This window comes from Monodelphis domestica, chromosome 6 (genome assembly GCF_027887165.1).
Source record: "Monodelphis domestica isolate mMonDom1 chromosome 6, mMonDom1.pri, whole genome shotgun sequence".
NCBI lineage: Eukaryota > Metazoa > Chordata > Mammalia > Didelphimorphia > Didelphidae > Monodelphis > Monodelphis domestica.
This window is the reverse complement of record NC_077232.1, coordinates 137,755,948-137,773,114: the sequence shown is the minus strand read 5'-3', so window position 1 is coordinate 137,773,114 and position 17,167 is coordinate 137,755,948. Positions and strand designations below refer to the sequence as shown.

General features: G+C 34.8%; 1 protein-coding gene across 15 annotated transcripts in view; it reads left to right on the top strand.

The window, feature by feature from the left end:
• Positions 1 to 16,914, top strand: part of FRYL (FRY like transcription coactivator) — a 309,155-nt gene extending 292,241 nt beyond the window's left edge. For 12 of the 15 annotated variants that reach the window (XM_007496478.3, XM_007496477.3, XM_056802595.1 and 9 more), the window contains 7 exons: positions 1,303 to 1,452; positions 3,554 to 3,652; positions 8,817 to 8,885; positions 11,319 to 11,336; positions 12,143 to 12,253; positions 13,658 to 13,851; positions 14,779 to 16,914. In XM_007496478.3, coding sequence (XP_007496540.2) covers positions 1,303 to 1,452; positions 3,554 to 3,652; positions 8,817 to 8,885; positions 11,319 to 11,336; positions 12,143 to 12,253; positions 13,658 to 13,851; positions 14,779 to 15,037 — 900 coding nt within the window. In that variant the 3' untranslated portion in view covers positions 15,038 to 16,914. The remainder of the gene's footprint in view (positions 1 to 1,302; positions 1,453 to 3,553; positions 3,653 to 8,816; positions 8,886 to 11,318; positions 11,337 to 12,142; positions 12,254 to 13,657; positions 13,852 to 14,778) is intronic. The other 3 variants (XM_016423259.2, XM_056802591.1, XM_016423257.2) reach the window with 1 other exon arrangement.
• The last annotated feature ends 253 nt before the right edge of the window (positions 16,915 to 17,167 follow it).

The window sequence follows — 17,167 nt, the reverse complement described above, 5'->3', positions numbered from 1 at the left end:
AGTTCAATTCAACAAACATTTAAAATTATTTGTGCTAGGCATGAGTTAGTACAAAAACAAAAATTAAGCATTCATTACAGGAGACTATAATCCACTGGGGAAATAAAAGTACAGATATGAATAAACTAATACAAAATGATTTTAAGAGAGATTTGGGTGTTCAAGAAAGGTTTCATGTAAGTAACAATAGCTTTGAATGTGTTTTGAAAGACCTGAGACCAGGGTGAGGAAGGCCAATTCCAAACCTGAATGTATTGTCACAATGCCTGTGTCAGTTCTATTATGACAAATTCGCTTAAAAAGTCAGAAGGGGGGGGCAGCTGGGTAGCTCAGTGGATTGAGAGCCAGGCCTAGAGATGGGAGGTCTTAGGTTCAAATCTGGCCTCAGACACTTCCCAGCTGTGTGACCCTGAGCAAGTCACTTGACCCCCATTGCCTAGCCCTTACCACTCTTCTGGCTTGGAACCAATACATAGTATTGACTCCAAGAAGGGAAGGGAAGGGTTGAAAAAAAAAAAAGTTAGAAAGGCCACATGAATCACTAACCACATCCTGGTAGTATCAGTTTCTAAAATGATTTTGTAATATTATTCTGAGTGTCTTCAACTTTAGAATTTTGTTTCTTTTCATGTATATTTGTGAATAATGGTATGAGCATGCCTAACTTACACTCCTTTGATGACACATTTTTCATTACTACAATAACAATTTTCCTAGACCATTAGCAATAATAACAAATTATTCACTTTGTTCCTTTTCAGTTCCTGACTGTGACCATACTATATGTATGCTCATAATATTTTGTTTGTCATTTCTATATTTTCATAGGAAATATATATACGTATGTGTATACATGTACATATATAAATTTTTTTATTCTAGAGGCTCTTATTATTTTATATCATTGACTCTTTCAACATTCAGACTGGCAAAGTATTGTCAATCAACTCCTTTTCAAAATAATGTTTTGAAATACATAAAGTAAAATATGTAGGATTACAAAGGAAACCAACAGGTAGTGAAAAGTCCTAACTTTTTTCTCTATCTAAAGTCATGGAATCCATAAAATCTATCTGTGAATCTTAGTTTAAAAGTCCTACGTGGTGGTGTCTTCATTTTGTTATATATTTTTCCATATTCTTATGTATCTTTGTATTCTGTTTTCATGGGACATTACATTTGATGGCATTCAGTCATTCCTCAACTGATAGACCTTTATTTAGGTAGTTTCAAATGTTTTCACTCTACAAAAGAAGTATATGTGTAATATGTAATTAGATTTTTCTGTATGTTTTCTTCTAGACCATTCAAAAAAAATTTGGGGCTATTACAAATGATTCAGTCAGTTTTCTTGGTGAGAGTCTCCAACGAATTGGTACAAAGTTTAAAAGTTCATTGGAAGTAATGATGATATGTTCAGAATGCCCGACAGTCTTTGTGGATGCTGAAACGGTAAAATGTGATATGTGGGCCCAATATAAGGGGTTAAAAGTTTACTTCATGTAATTAAAAAATCTTAGAAAACAGAAAGTGCCTTTTGGTGTAAAAAAAAAAAGTAATATATATCTTGTCTTATCATTTTTAGGTTTGTTTTGCTTATAGGTTCTTCCTGATTACTTTCAGATTCTAGAGCTTGCCTCCCCAAATTACCTTGTATTTACTTCATATATATTTTGTATATACAAATGCATATGCATTGTTTCCCAAGATAGAATATAAGCTCCCTGAGGTCAGGGAATTAATTTAATTTTTGGTTTTGCATTATTGGCTTGTAAGTAGGAAATATTAAAGTCCAACGTCATACAGCCAATTAGCAGCAAAGCTGAATGCACCACCCAGATTTTTTTTACTTCCAAATCAGTTTTCATTCCACTACAGTCCACTAAATAAGCCTAGACGTGGTCTAAAATGGTCCTCTATAGCCCTTCTTCCAGTACCCTGGGGGAAAAAATGGGTAGGCTAGGGCAAGCCCTAAGCAAAATTTTTGTTTGCTGTCCTGCATACTCCTTCCTACATTATTAATGCTCTATCCCTACCCCAGTTAGGTGCCCAGGGTTCTTATCCTATGTTCCCACCCCTTGTATCTAACCATTCTTCAGATGATTCACAAGAAGAATGAATGTTTCTCCTCAGGGCAGCTATTTTACCAACCTCACTTTCACAGTTTGATAATGCAGCAAAAATCTGGATTCTCCTGTAATCCTCTTCTAGCCCCTTCAGCTTGGTGTTCCTAGGGCAGTTCTTTGTGGTGACCATGCCTTTCCCTCCCCCAGTATGGTTTGGGTCCTGTGGCATTACATATCTGATGCCCCCAGTTTCCATTTTAACCCTACATTGGGGGGATACTGGGCCACATTTCCACATGCAACTTAGGGAGTTGGCAGCACTGCCAACAATGGGAATACCAGAACTTGGTGCTAAAGCATGGAGTTGGAATTAAGTTCCTATAAGCTCTTCTTCCACTTATAGGCATTCTTGCCATGGAATAGATTGGCTGAAAACTTTCCATGGAAATTGAGAACCACTAGCTCAGCCCTTTTCAGTTCCCAGATTGAAATTAATTGCCTTGCCCAGTTTGTCCAGGACTACATGTTGCTTGACCCCATTATTGCCTCTAAGGCTGGCATCTATGGTGTGGTAAACCAGTTCTGTTGTTCATATAGCAACAGATATGAGGATATCTAAACGTCTCTAAACACACTTTAGCAGGTTGTTGTGGGACCTGACCACATGGCTCTTTCAGTTGGGGCTCCTGGGTTTGGTATATGCCTCCTGCCTTTTGTCCTGGGATTTGTACTTTTTTTCAGATTGGTATATACTTGCTCTCCTCCTCCTTTCCTCTAGAATAGGTCAACTGTACTGCCACCTTCTATGTCCCACTTAGGTACAGTTTTCTTTAGGTAATTGGCAACCTAAGGACTCTTTGAAACCTAGGTCCAAAGGAGGGAATTGTTAAGACTAAAGTGATTTCATTTTGTAACCATAATTTTTAACTCCTAACATTGACATCTTGGAGTTTCATGCCTTTCAAATGTTTTCTAATCTCTAGTTCATGAAAAATGTGTTCATAGCCCAAACCAACAATCACTACTTGGCTGATGCAATCCTGTTTCCTTCTTGCACTATATAAAAATCCTATAAAAACCAAAGAACTATCAGCCTCTGGGTCCTTGTACTGAGAACCTTGGACCTTCTTCAACCACATTCCTTGCTAAGTAAATCATTGCCTGGGTGCTTTTTTAAAAAACGCTTCATAACATGAGTGTTGACCTTTTCACAACACAAGCATATTTCTACATTTAGTTAGTGGATATTCTTTGGAGAATATTCTGGCTTTCTCAGCCCTCTTTCAGAAACTAAAATAGATCTCAAGCTTCTCCAATTAAATGTAAGGCCAACCCTACTCATAAGGGAGAAATGAGCACATTACCTCTAGGACTTAATCCCTTGGGTGAACAGAGGTAATGCTGAAACATCCTTAACTACAAGTTTTTAATTTTGTGACCATAACAAAATTGGCAAACTGTATAATAGTAAATTTCTGTGTCTACAGTTGATGTCTTGTGGTTTGCTAGAAACACTAAAGTTTAGTGTGTTGGAATTACAAGAACACCTGGATACATATAATGCCAAAAGAGAAGCAGCTGAACAGGTGAGTCATTTCAATAAGCATTTTGTACTTTAATAGAAAGGATAAAATTGAGTTGCTGGTTTGCCTTTGGCCATAAATTTTAAGGGGCAACAAAATAGTTCAGGACTCACATCTCTTGGGTTTTTACTGCTTTTCAAACACAATTCTATCTGCCTGTCTTGGAGTGGGCGGGGGAAGCAGAGAACACCTGAGATTTTGTAATTGAGCGGCCTCCAGGCTAGGAGTTCATACTACTTAAGCTCTAGGTATAACTTCTGTAGTTAAGTACATACTTATGCAACTGAGATTGGGGAATTAAATATTTTCAAAAGAAAGAAGAAGGAAATAAAGATTTACATAGTACTTACATACCAAGTATGTGCTATGTGCTTTATGAATATTATCTCATTTGATTAAAGGAGGGAACATCCATTAAGGTTTTTTAAGAAAATGAAGTTTTCAATAATAGCAGTATTCCTAGGCTGTGAACCTTGCCCTCTTGTATGGGTGGTTAATATAGAGATTGATAGGTGGCTCATTGGATTGAGAGCAAGGCCTAGATACAGGAGGTCCTGGGTTCAGATCTGGCCTCAGACACTTCCTAGCCTCATGACCCTGGATAAATCACTTAGCCACCATTGCTTAGCTCTTACCGCTCTTCTGCCTTGGAAACAATACACAGTATTGATTCTAAGATGGAAGGTAAAGATGTTTTAAGAAAAAAAGATTGATATTATAGATTATTGACTCCTACCTTCTTCAGTACTTTAGTGACTTTTATGAGCCCACCAGTGTGGGTAATCTCTTCATCAAAGCAGATCACAATTCATAAACTTCCTTATTCTGTGTAATTTTTTTTTTCATTAAAACCTTTACCTTCCGTTTTGGAGTCAATACTGTGTATTGGCTCCAAGGCAGAAGAGTGATAAGGGCTAGGCAATGGGGGTCAGGTGACTTGCCCACTTGCCCAGGGTCACACAGCTGGGAAGTGTCTGAGGCCACATTTGAACCTAGGACCTCCCATCTCTAGGCCTGGGTCTCCATCCACTGAGCTACCCAGCTGCCCCCATTCTATGTAATTTTTGTCTGTGTTCTTTTCATAAATGATGCACCTCATGTGCCAGAGACTTTCTTCCAGATCTTATTAACATCTAGAAGGGTATTAATGGGGCATCAGGGTGTCTATTACTCTTGTCTTGAAACACATGTCCTAATCTCCACCCGTTTCTAACTATATCCTTCCCCAGTGAAACTTAGTCTCTTATGCTATTTTCTCAGTTACCATGTAATACTGAAACCTTGTAATAACTTGCTTGTACCCATCATGAATGAATGAAAAATAAAACACTATGCTGGAGGTATAAAGCACTGGTGATACAGATAGAAAGAGGAACTACTCTCAGGGTTCACAGTCACATTCTTAGAGGGGGAGCTAGCATGTAGAGGAAGTCTTAGCTACAAGTAAGCATTTATTAAACAGCTACTCTGTGCCAATCACTATTCTAAACACTTAGAAGAAAGAGAGGCAAAACCAGACCTTGCCTCAAGGAACCTGCAGTATAATAGAGATGGCAACATGTAAATGACTGTGTACAAACAACCTAGAGAGATAAATTGGAGATGATCTCAGAGGGAAAGCATTAGCATTAAGTGGGATCAAGAAAGGCTTCTTGTAGGAGGTGGGATTTCAGCTAGTGCAAGAAAACTTCAGGAGAAAAGGATGGAAGAATGCCAGGCATAAGGGACAACCAGTAAAAATGCACCAAATCAGGATTTGATTTGTCTGGTACAGTGAACAACCAAAAGGCCAGTGCCACTGGATTGTAGAGTTTATGGAAGGGAGTAGGTATAAGGAGCCTGGATAGGGAGAAAGGGTCAAGTTATAAAGGGCTTAAATGCCAAACAAAGTATTCTGATCCTCCTGGTTCTAGGAACCACTGAAGTTTATTGAAAAGGTGAGTGATTAGAGGTCTAATTCCAAGACTTAGACTTGTGGAATGTTCCTAGGAAGGTAAGGGTTATGATGAAAATGGTGTTTGTGCAATGTATTTTTATTAGCTCTCTGCAGAATGAAATAAGAAGGCAGGAAGATCCTTGCAATGACCCAGGTGATCAGAACTCTAGACTAATAACTCAAATGTGAAAATACAGGAAGGAGAAGGATATTAATTTGAGAGACACTTCTTCAGGGAGAGATTGGACTAAATGGCCTTCTGAGGGCCTTTCCAACTAAGATGCTATGAATTGGCAGCAATCTTTTTATTTGAAGATATAAAGTCAGTATAGGTGCATTGGTAACATACAGCAGCTTGAGTGATGCAGCTGAGCCTAGAATCTAAGACTCAGTTTGAAGTTTTTTTTGGGAGATGTGTTCCCTCTCTCACTTGAGGCATCATTTTACATCATTCTGGATTTTGGAAGGAAAAATAGAAGTTATGGCATAATACTGCTCAGGTTCTGGACACTTCTAGATCTGGTGTACTTCATCTGCTAAAAACTGTGAATATATAGGGGTTTTTAAAGCATACATCAACCTGAATATGGAAAGTGTTGGATAAACATATTTGATAGAAATCTTGAGCTCAACGCAGAATATTCCCAGCCATCTTGATATATAACATAGTTTGAAATTTAGTGAGTTGCCTTTACAAGTCAGTGCCCCACTGCCTTATGCATTCCCCTTGGTGCCTATAGTATAGAAGCTTTTCTTGTATTGGCTCGTACATTTAGAGCTGGGAAGGGAACTTTGAGATCATCTACTTCAACTCCTGCATTTAACAGAAAAATAGACTCCCAAAGATGTAAACTCAACCAGTTGCACCAGAGCTCAGCCAGGCCTCTCACTCGCATCTGCCACCCTAAAACCACACCTGCTTCTGTGAGAATGATATGGCAGTGCTTGGGACTAGGGGTGGAGACAGGAGAGATAATGAGAATGTAAGGGTAGCTATTTTTATACATACATTATGTTATTTTGTAAACAAAGTATTAAAATTATATTGGAGGGGTGAGAAAGTTTAGATTTTTAGATATTTAAAACAACTGGTATATTTGCCAATGTTGATTGTTTGTTTTTTAGAAAGGCTGCTCTAGCATGTTTATTCTGTTAGAGAGTGGTTCATGAATAAAGATAAATGCATAATCTTGTGATAGAGGTCTACTGTGTAGTTTGATACTAAGAAATCTGCTGGCTAGCATTTGACAATAATTTCTGTCAGCCTTATCTCACTGAGAGTACACAATGTGTTTTTCTTCAGTGATGCTGTCAAAAAATAGTCCAAAGACCAGTTCATTCTGAATGCTTGGGGCAGAGGTCCAATCTAGTCAAAAGTACTGTTTTTAAATAACTGAAATCTAACCTCATTTTCTATTCTTTACATGCCAAAAGCTAAAACAGAAGTGAAAATGTTGTTTTTATTGACCATGGAAGTGTTTCAGCTAAATACTGTAAATTTTTCCCATGCCCTGAAATTTTGCTGCTTAATAGTTTTGCCCATGTTGAATATGTTATATAGGCCCAAATCAGCCTACCCAGTGAAACTGTTAGCTAACATTTTTCCCCACTATCCCATTTGATAGTATATTTTTATCAAACAAGAATGTGTTAATTGTGTATGACTTTAGGAGTAGGTAAAAAACACTCGCTGCAGAGGAAAAATTGATCAGGTCTATATCTGATTTTCAAAGCTAAAATGTTTCTTGACACCCATGATCTTTTCCCCCTTTGTTATAAGATTTAAAATGGATCTTGGATTCTGTGTCACTAATTGAAACTGACACCACAGTGTTCAGAGAATTCCACTTCTGATAAGCAAACAGACCTAGTTAATTCACTAAGAAGCCTTTATTAAATTGACCAGATGGGAAATCACATTTTTCATTTCCCAGTCTTACATTTCACAAAGGTTAGATATAGGCCATGAAGATTTCCAATAAAATCTACAGTAGTAAAGTGGACTGTTTACTAATATATATGTCTTGAGGTAGCCACAGTGAAAGAAGTCTTCCCCATGTTTGAAGCGGTATGGTAACTGCACTTAAATCTCAGCAGTGTGTATGTACATTACCTCATTGTTCCCGAATAAAATTCTACATCATCAATTAAATTGTAATCAGAACTTCATTTTACTCATATTAAACAACCTTTTACATTCTAAAGATGTAATAATATTTGCCAATTCTAAATAAATAATAAATAAATGCAAATAATGTGCAAATACACATCTAAGGAAATTCTTTTAACCAACAGGGTCATATTTAAGTGCATCAAAATGTCATCTTTATTTATATCTAAGACAATGGTTTTCCTTAAGTTTAAGGGACTTATTGATTATACTTCTCCGTGTGCTTGATTCTGTGCAGTTAAAAAAATTAAAAATCAATGATTGCAAAACATTTTTCTGAAGGCTATAAAGGTTAATGATGTTTTGGCAGGAGCTTTTCATCTGAGGAGGCGGTAGTCATCATTTGGATTGGAGGCAGTCAGAAGTCTTGGCTTTGCAGCCCATTTTTACCATGTCTACCCTACATAACCCTATTTGGGCAAAGTCATCAGAGTCACCTCTCTATTTCTGGGCTTTCTTATCTACAAAATAGAAATAATAAAATTTGTACTATCAGTCCCACAAGGCTATTAGGAGAAGAGTATTTTATAAACTGCTAGGTGATGTATCTAAATGAGCTTCATTTCCTCTTTTCAATTTTTAGATAAATGGTTGCAATTATTTATCCTACATATGGATGGACATTTTTACAATATAAAGTATGGTTGGACATTATTACAATATAACAAGGAAAGGAAACACCAGTGTAATTATTGATGTTTAATTATCTGGCAAAAGAGTGAGGTGATGACTGCAGTTAAAGGAAAAAAATAATTCTCAGTCCGTATCTAGAGCAAAGAATATCTTCATAAATACCAAATAAATAGAGTGGAAAAACTTGACCTCCACTTTTTATTGGCTCTTGAGCTAGTCACTTTTCTACTCTCTGAGTCAGTTCCCTCTTCTGTAAAATAAAGTTCCAGTAAGCTGTCAAGTAATAGTTACTTGAGAGGCTTGTTGTTGTGAGAAGGTATGGTAAGCACCTTACAATGCCAGGTGTCATTTTGTGACTCGGCCAGCATGGCACTGCCCTGGACAAGCCTCTTTACTCAAGGTCACTTCTGTATTTTTTTTTTCTGTAGTGGTTAGACAATTGCAAGAGGACATTTGGTGGTGGTGATAATATGTATAGAAATAACACAGATGCGCAGGTAAGTGCCTTATTCTTGCTTTCTTGGTACATTTCTGAGGCAAATTAAAATAACTCTTGTGTGCCTTAGACATTTTCTAATATTCTTAAAAAGTAATAAAAGAATATTTGTAAAGCTTTTCATTTTAGTTATCAAAATCATCTTTGTGAAAGTTAAGAGTCCCATGAAATATTGGCTTAATAATGAAAAATTCACTTTAATAAAAGTAAGGAACCAGTTTGTGATATGAGATTTAATAATATTCAATAGATAAGTGAGATAAAAATCTGTGTACCAGTCAGTCCAGGTCTGCTTTGAGTGCAGCTGCCTAAAAGAAAAGGAATTAGTATTCTCTCTCAGTACTTCACAGATACATTGTCTAGTCCAAAAACCAGACCCAGAATTAGCACTCTGGAACTATATTATAGCCTTTCAGATGATGAAATTCTAATTGGACACTTTGTAATTTGCTTATATGAAAGTTCAGTGAAAATACACATGGGCTGCATGCATTGCAACAAATGAACATTGCCAATATCCCAACTAATTGTTGCATGAGGAAAAACATTGTCTATTTTGCATTTAATATTAAAAGGAATTAAATAATATGATGTTGATTAATGTAATGTTGAATGACCTTCCTACTCCAGAGAATAGTTGAGGAGTTATGGTCAGCTAGGAAGATAAATTTTTAAACATTTTCAACACTGGCTTGCTTATTTGAGGGGGGGAGGGGATTTAGCCTGAAGAATCATTTTATATAGTCAGGGTTGTTTAAGTGGGAGCATTGATTGTTGGCTTTCTTATTAGAAAAAATGAGTTAGAATGAAATACTTCTGCTTTCTTTGAAAAGCTGTATGGATACCAGTCATGCTACAAGGCTAAAGAGAACAATTCCAGGTGAAGGAAGGAAGAAGTAAGGGTGGGGTTCATCAACATCAAGAGAGAAGTGAGAACATTAGTAGAGAGCAGTCAGCAAAGGCAAAATTTGGGAGCTTATTCACTGGAAACCATCATGGTTGAGAGTGATTCATGGGACTAATGGGTGTTTATTTAAAGTAAGGAGTGTCTTTGTTCTCCTGCTCAGTAAAACTTGTTCAAACTAAAACATTAAAAATGCAGAGAATATAAATATATCTAACATTGCTATATCTTCATGTGCTTTTCTTTATTTGTGCAATTCACTGATAACCTTTATGATTGGGGGGGGGTATCATTCTCTGCAAAAAATGATTTTCAAATACTAACTTATTTATGGAATTTTCCCCATAAAATTCTTCTTTGCTCTTTTAAAATTATACATGACTAAAAATAGATGTCGGTCCTTTATTATCTTACAAAAGACTAACCTATAAATTAGAATTATTTGGTATTTATCTATATCTATTTAAAAGTTGTCATTTTATATACATACAGGCATTTTACTTGATTCTATTTTAAATTTACTTCTATACTTCTGATATAACCCTAGTACAGTAAATCTTCTCTTATAAATATGTTATAAATACAGTTGTCCTTTTCTAATATGCATTCTATTTGAAGTATTTAAAGAGACGTGAGAAATTCAAAATGACTTCTGGCTATTATATAGTACTCTGGTGGTATTTTCTAAAGGATTGAAAATATGAATACTGAGAAAATATAAAATATGAAAATGTAAAGTCAGTTCTTGAACTGTGTTGATATAACCCTAGTAAACTAAATCTTCTCTTAATGCCACATATGCTATGCTCAGTGTTCCAGACTCCTCTAATAATTCACTTAAATTCAAAAAGGCTGTTGGGTTGTGATGCTCTATGTACACAATAATAGAAACTGGACAGAAACCTAAAATGTAGGAAATTCTATCTTCACTGACAATTTTTAATAACATAAACATGTACATGGAAATGCTTAAATAATTTAAGAGACTACTTTTATTACATTGGAGTACTTTATAAGAAGGTAAGCATAATTTACGTAATAAACATTGATATTTTAATTTTTAAATTATTATTCTCTATAGATAAAAGCAGATACCCTATCTCATTTTAATTCTGATTGTTTTACTATTTTTTTTTTTAATTTTATTAAAGGCATTTTATTTCAGGTTTTCTCTTTTAAACACTTTCAAAAACAGAAATGATAATATTATCTTGTACTATTTCATGTTATAAAATTTATTAGTGATCTCTTAAAAGTTTACTTTTTTTATATTTTTTATATTTTATATTTTAAGTTTTTAAATAAGAATACACAAATTTTCTTATTATAACCATCCAATTGTATTATATTTTGGCAAAGCAAAAAACTAATTTCATTCTAAGTGCTCAATTGTTTTCTTTTTGGGAGTAAATATATTTCTTTCAGTTTTCCTGGGACATCTGTGACCCTAGTTAAAATGATTTCCTACACTAATTCTTGGTCTCTTTCTTCCTTTGTATTTTTTTGTGACCCGCTCACCTTCTTGCTTAGCAAATGGAAATTCTAGCAGTAAGTGAACTGTCTTGATTTATAGACTTACTTAACATGTCAGACAACAAACCGGTCTTCATCTGTCTCTTGTCCATTTGTGACATAGCAATGTTTTTGTCATAGACTACCTAAAGAATACTGTGTGCTTCATTTTTGCATAACCCTAACCCATGAAATGTTGGTCCTACTGTGATTATGGAATTTTCTAATTAAATCTAACTAGTAGTGGCTTTTTCTAAGAAATGTTTAGTAATCATTAAAAGACCCCTGTTAACATCACTTTCTTATTTAATGAGGATACAAAATTTGGGGGAGTTAATAAAAATTCATTTACAAGAAGGAAATGATTATTCTTACTTCTAAGTAAGAATTCATTTAGTTTTTGTTCACTCTCTCAGGCAGCTGTAAGTAAATGCAAAGGGATATGTATTTTCTCTATGAAAAAAATAACTTCTATTTATTTATAAGTTGTTTTCTTGAATTTAAGTGTTATGCAGACACTGTGCCTTTCATATAGCCTGGTAGTAGACCAACATTATTATTATGTTGGAAATGTGCTTAAACCTAAAAATAAAGTACATAACCTAAATCAGTGGTTCACCTTTAAGTATTAATTATAAACCCAGATTCCCTAAGCATCTTTCATCTGCCTTTAATCAGCTTTATGCCCTATTAACTTGTTAAAATTTCCTACATTTCCTTCTCTGCAGTAAGCAAGTAACTATGTACAAATTCTTTGCTGGAAAGCTGGCTAAAATGTGTCTCGTCATATGTTTATAGAAAAAATAATTCCTAAATTTTAATGTAATGTTGTTTACTCCTAGGAACTGGAGTTGTGTCGAAGGTTATACAAATTACATTTCCAATTGCTACTTCTGTTCCAAGCCTACTGTAAACTTATTAGCCAAGTAGATACAATCAAAAATGAAGCAGAGGTAAATATATACATATATGTATACATATAAAAATATGTTATCATTTAAATATTCATATATTGGATCATTGTTGAAAGAATCTTAATTCTAAAAAGGGCCTTGCTAGTTGACCATCTTGGTGAAGTTATAACACGTCAGTTAAAACAAACAATTTCTCAGTTCTTGAAATAATTTTTGATCATGTATTACTTAAAGATGTTAATGTGCAAGAAAACACACTCAATAGGATACTCAGTTACCTATAAAAAGGTTCAAGGCTTCTAAATATCTCAATTGTAATGGTAGATAACTCTTAAGCAACAAATAAGGTACATTAGGATTAATCAAGAGATAAAATTATACAATAAAGCCTCAAACATATTTTAGATGGCTTCTTATCAGTGCATTGTTCCAAATGTAGTTCCATTAGTGCATTTGAGAATATGAACATGTTAAAATCAATTTATAATATTAGAAATAATTTATAGGAGCATTGACTCTTAGTTAATTGATTGAATTAGATGGTTCTGTTCTATGATTCTAATTTCAGTTTTCTTCTGGAATATGTTATAATTAGTCATGTCATTTATCTTTCTTCTTTTACTTTGGCAAAAAATTTGCCACACCATCATTAAGATTCAGTGACATTCCATTTACTTCTTTGTAGGGCACATACTTGTCCTGCATATATCTTCATATCTTATGTGTATGTGTTCCGAGAGCAAATGATCATATGATCTCATAGTTACTGTACAAATTAAACCAGATATTAAACTTGTCCTTCATAATAATTTCTATGAGGTAGACTCAATCCTGGCTCTGTCACTTGTTACTTAAGTAGCTTTGGCTAAGTTAATTGTTCAGGGCCTCTGTTTCCCTTTCTTTTTTTTTAAACCCTTACCTTACATCTTAGAATCAATACTAGGTATTGGTTCTAAGGCAGAAGAGTAGTAAGGGCTAGGCAATGGGGGTTAAGTGACTTGCCCAGGGTCACACAGCTAGGAAGTGTCTGAGGCCAGATTTGAACCAGGACCTCCCATCTCTGGGTCTGACTCTCAATCCATTGAGCTACCCAGCTGCCCCCTCTGTTTCCCTTTCTATAAAAGGGTAGGTTGGGCTGATGGACACCCTTCCAAGACATTCCACCAAGACTTCCTTCTTAGTAGACATCATTAACTTTTATCTCTAAAACTCTATGATTCTATTTTATGAAGAGTATCTTATTCATAGTACACTTATGTAGTGATGGAAAGAACAAATATATTTACCATATTAGGAGAATTTGGTTAATATTCAAACTGATAACCTTCGAAAGACATTTTTAAACAAGAAAAAGTTTGAGGAAACCAATTTTTTACTATAAAATTTATTATTATATAACTGAAATCTCATATGAAGAAATAATGAAAGGATTACTTGTTTTAGGTCATTAATATGTCCGAGGAACTTGCCCAGTTGGAAAGTTTTCTTAAGGAGGCTGAAGCTGCTTCTGAGAACATTGAAGAGATTGATGTGTCTGAGGCTGCACAGGCAACAATAGAAACTGCCATTCATTCTCTCATTGAAACTTTGAGAAATAAGGAGTTTATGGCAGCAGTAGCACAAGTCAAAACTTTCAGGTAAAATATGAAATCATTCAAAAATAAATTTAGGGGTAAACTTGTAATAAGTGAAAATTAATATATCTACCCAGTTATTAATTTTATAAAGTTTACTAATGGGAAAGGTAGATAGATCAGCATAGTTTTAAAATCTCTTTCTTACTCTAAGTTCTCCAACCACATGTTTCATAGCCTGCCAGTCCCTTCCTCTTCCCCGTTACCTCCCTTCTCTCTCCCCGCACTTGTCAAAAGGCCCCAAAAAGGACCTGCCCCCTCTCTTTTATTGACATTCACATATGCTGTGCTGGCATTTTAAGAATATTGACAGACAGGTCAGCAACCCAGGAGGGAGAGGGAATGAGCTTCCCTGACACAAGCTAAAATAACTTACTACTGGCCATTTAATGATATTCTTCTGTCTTTCTGTGCTTTGATAGTATAGAGGACAGGAGCTGAGCAAAATTGACTGGTCTTTCAGATGAGGTCTTTGGTAAGCAAAAAGAAAAATGGCAGCTTAAAACCTGAAAAGGGGTAAAGAGGAAAAGACTTAGAATTGCTGGTAGGAAAAATAGTTGGGGTTTCTAGATATAGATAGCATATTGTAACATCCTGGATTACCACATTTTATCATGGGTTACATGAGTTTTTATGAGCTTGCCCCAACCCCTAGCTATACACATTGATGGGGTGGGGGAGGAAGGTCCCCACAACCCACTTAAATATGATAATAGATTAATGCTGCCTGTATGTAATTTTGGACATGAAAGATTTTCACTACTGTTTTCTAAGATGTTACCTTTTTTAAAACACCAGCCTTATTTTCCATATTGAAGAAAGATCCTAATGTCATGATATTTTTAAAAGACATCTATAATTGATTAAAAATGATCAATTATTAATTGCTTTATTTTTTATTTCAATGTTTATTTAAATATGTATTTGCAGGTGTCTTTGGCCCAATGACATATTTGGCAGTTGTGAAGATGATCCTGTCCAAACATTGTTACACATATATTTCCGTCATCAAACATTGGGCCAGACAGGCAGTTTTGCAGTGATAGGCTCTAACCAGGACATGTCTGAAGCCAGCTTAAAACTGATGGAACTTAATCTAGAAATAAGAGAATCTTTACGAATGGTGCAATCATACCAACTTCTAACAAAGGCCAGACCTATTGTGAATTTGGTGAGCACTGGATTCTGAAAAGCTTCATCATTTAGAAAATGAAAGATTAAACCTGAGGATACCTCAGAATTTTTTCAAGCACCTTTCCCAAATTGTTGCAACTTATTGATACCTTTTCCAGCAGTATCCACAACCTTGATGACCAATGTAGAATTTTGTCAAAATAAGAAATCAAGAACTTGAAAACAAAAGCTCTGAAGGAAAACAAAATGCTTACTGACTGCCATTACTTCACATCATAACTGTGTACAGTAGTAACTTTTTAAAAAAAAATTCTATATAAACTACATGAAAGGAAAAGGGCTAAAAAGCGATGCACAGAAATACATTATTTTCTGCAGCAAGAAAATATTTCTAAGTAGTTGCAATAATGGTCTCTAATACTGAAACAATGACAAGCAGGTGGAATGAAGCTGAAATCAAGGCTGGTTTATTTTAGCTGAAGACCTGCAAGGCTTCCTGGCTTTCCAGCAATCATAAGCATAATCATCACTCAATACCTAATTATCTACATGGAGAATGTGCAGTCAGACAACAAGAGAAAAAGACTTGTTTGCAAAAACCATTGATTTCCTAATGTTTGGGGATTTGCAGTTGTGTGTGGTGGACTTTTTTTGGTGTTTTTGTTTTGTCTGCATAAGGAATTATATGTGTGCGAGTTAGGATGTATGGATATGTGACAGTCACAATTTCAAAGTATGGATGTTTGTTGATAAAATCTCAGAGCATGCCTAAAAGAGCACTGCAAATTATTTTTGAAGAAATTTTATTTTATTAGATCTAACTCTTCATAGTGTGTAAATGTTAGGACATTAAATATTTTAAAACTGGGCTTCCCCAGGATTTCTAAAAGAAATAATATATCTGTTAATTTTATTGGAATGCTGCTCAGTTCTCTGATCAGTGCTTATGTTACAATTATTGATAACAACTAACCAAAGTAGCTGCCTGCAGAGACTTTAAAATGTATATTAAAGATATATGCTGCCCATCAGCAATTCTCACTAGAAAAAGTTAACTTATTTTATCCTGTAAATATTCTAGAAACTGTATAGAATAAAACCAGTATTTTTCTTGTACATTTGTGCAATGCACTGTTATACAAGAATAGGTGTACAAAGCTAATGAAAAAATTGTGGCCACTGGTGGTAGAAATATATGACTTGCAGATCCTTCTGGTCTGCTGAAGAGGTGCAAATGTGTCAATATGTTTATTCAGGACTCATGTGACAACTAAGGAAGCCTGGGTTGCAGAAGAAAAATCAAATTAAAGGACCACAGAGGATGGATACCAAAATATTCCAACAGACGTCTTTGTCTGTAGCATAATATGAATTGTACCTGTTGGGTTTTTTTTTTAAGCATTTTATAAAAGAAATGAATGTAGTCCCACAATTCCTCTAATTTGAAAAGGACACCTTGTATTTTTTATATGCATCTCTTACCCACTGTGATTTTTTTTTTCAAACCAGGCTCTGTGATTCCAGAGTTTAGAATGTAGAAATGAAATTCTTAGCTTTGCCTTTTCTTGGGGAAGAGGACCCCACCAGAAATGTAATTATGCTGAAATGCATTAATTGAAGGCACTGTGCACGCTGTTGGACTGCTGACAGTACTTATGTTACCTTTAAAGTTCTATAACTAGTCATGGCACATTCATAATCACTGTATTTTTTTTTTGACCCTGATAAAACTGAATTATTTTGATGGCTTCTTGGTACTGTAGATGGTGTTCTTTTAATTATTTAATAACTATTTACTGAGGTTAGGTAGTTTTATTTAGTGGTGCGTTACACACTTTTATTTACATCATCTCTTACCATTTCCTATTTTCTCTCCTCCTTTGAACCCCTCCCCTGCCTTTTTTTTTGTTCAAATAAAAACATTCTATCCTACTTGGTGGGTGTGTTATTTTGAAAGTCGGGGATTAAATAATTTTCATGTCAAATATTTAGAATTTTTAGATTTACCTAACTTAATTCCTCTTATGTATCATTTTTAATTTAAAAGATCATAAAATGGTTTCTTATGTCTCACTACAGACCCAAAAATATATAATGAATATGGAACAAAATATTTTCAAAGTTTAATTTAAAATCAGTTTATTTTTCAAAAGTTGTAACAAAGGATTCTTTGAAGCCCTATATT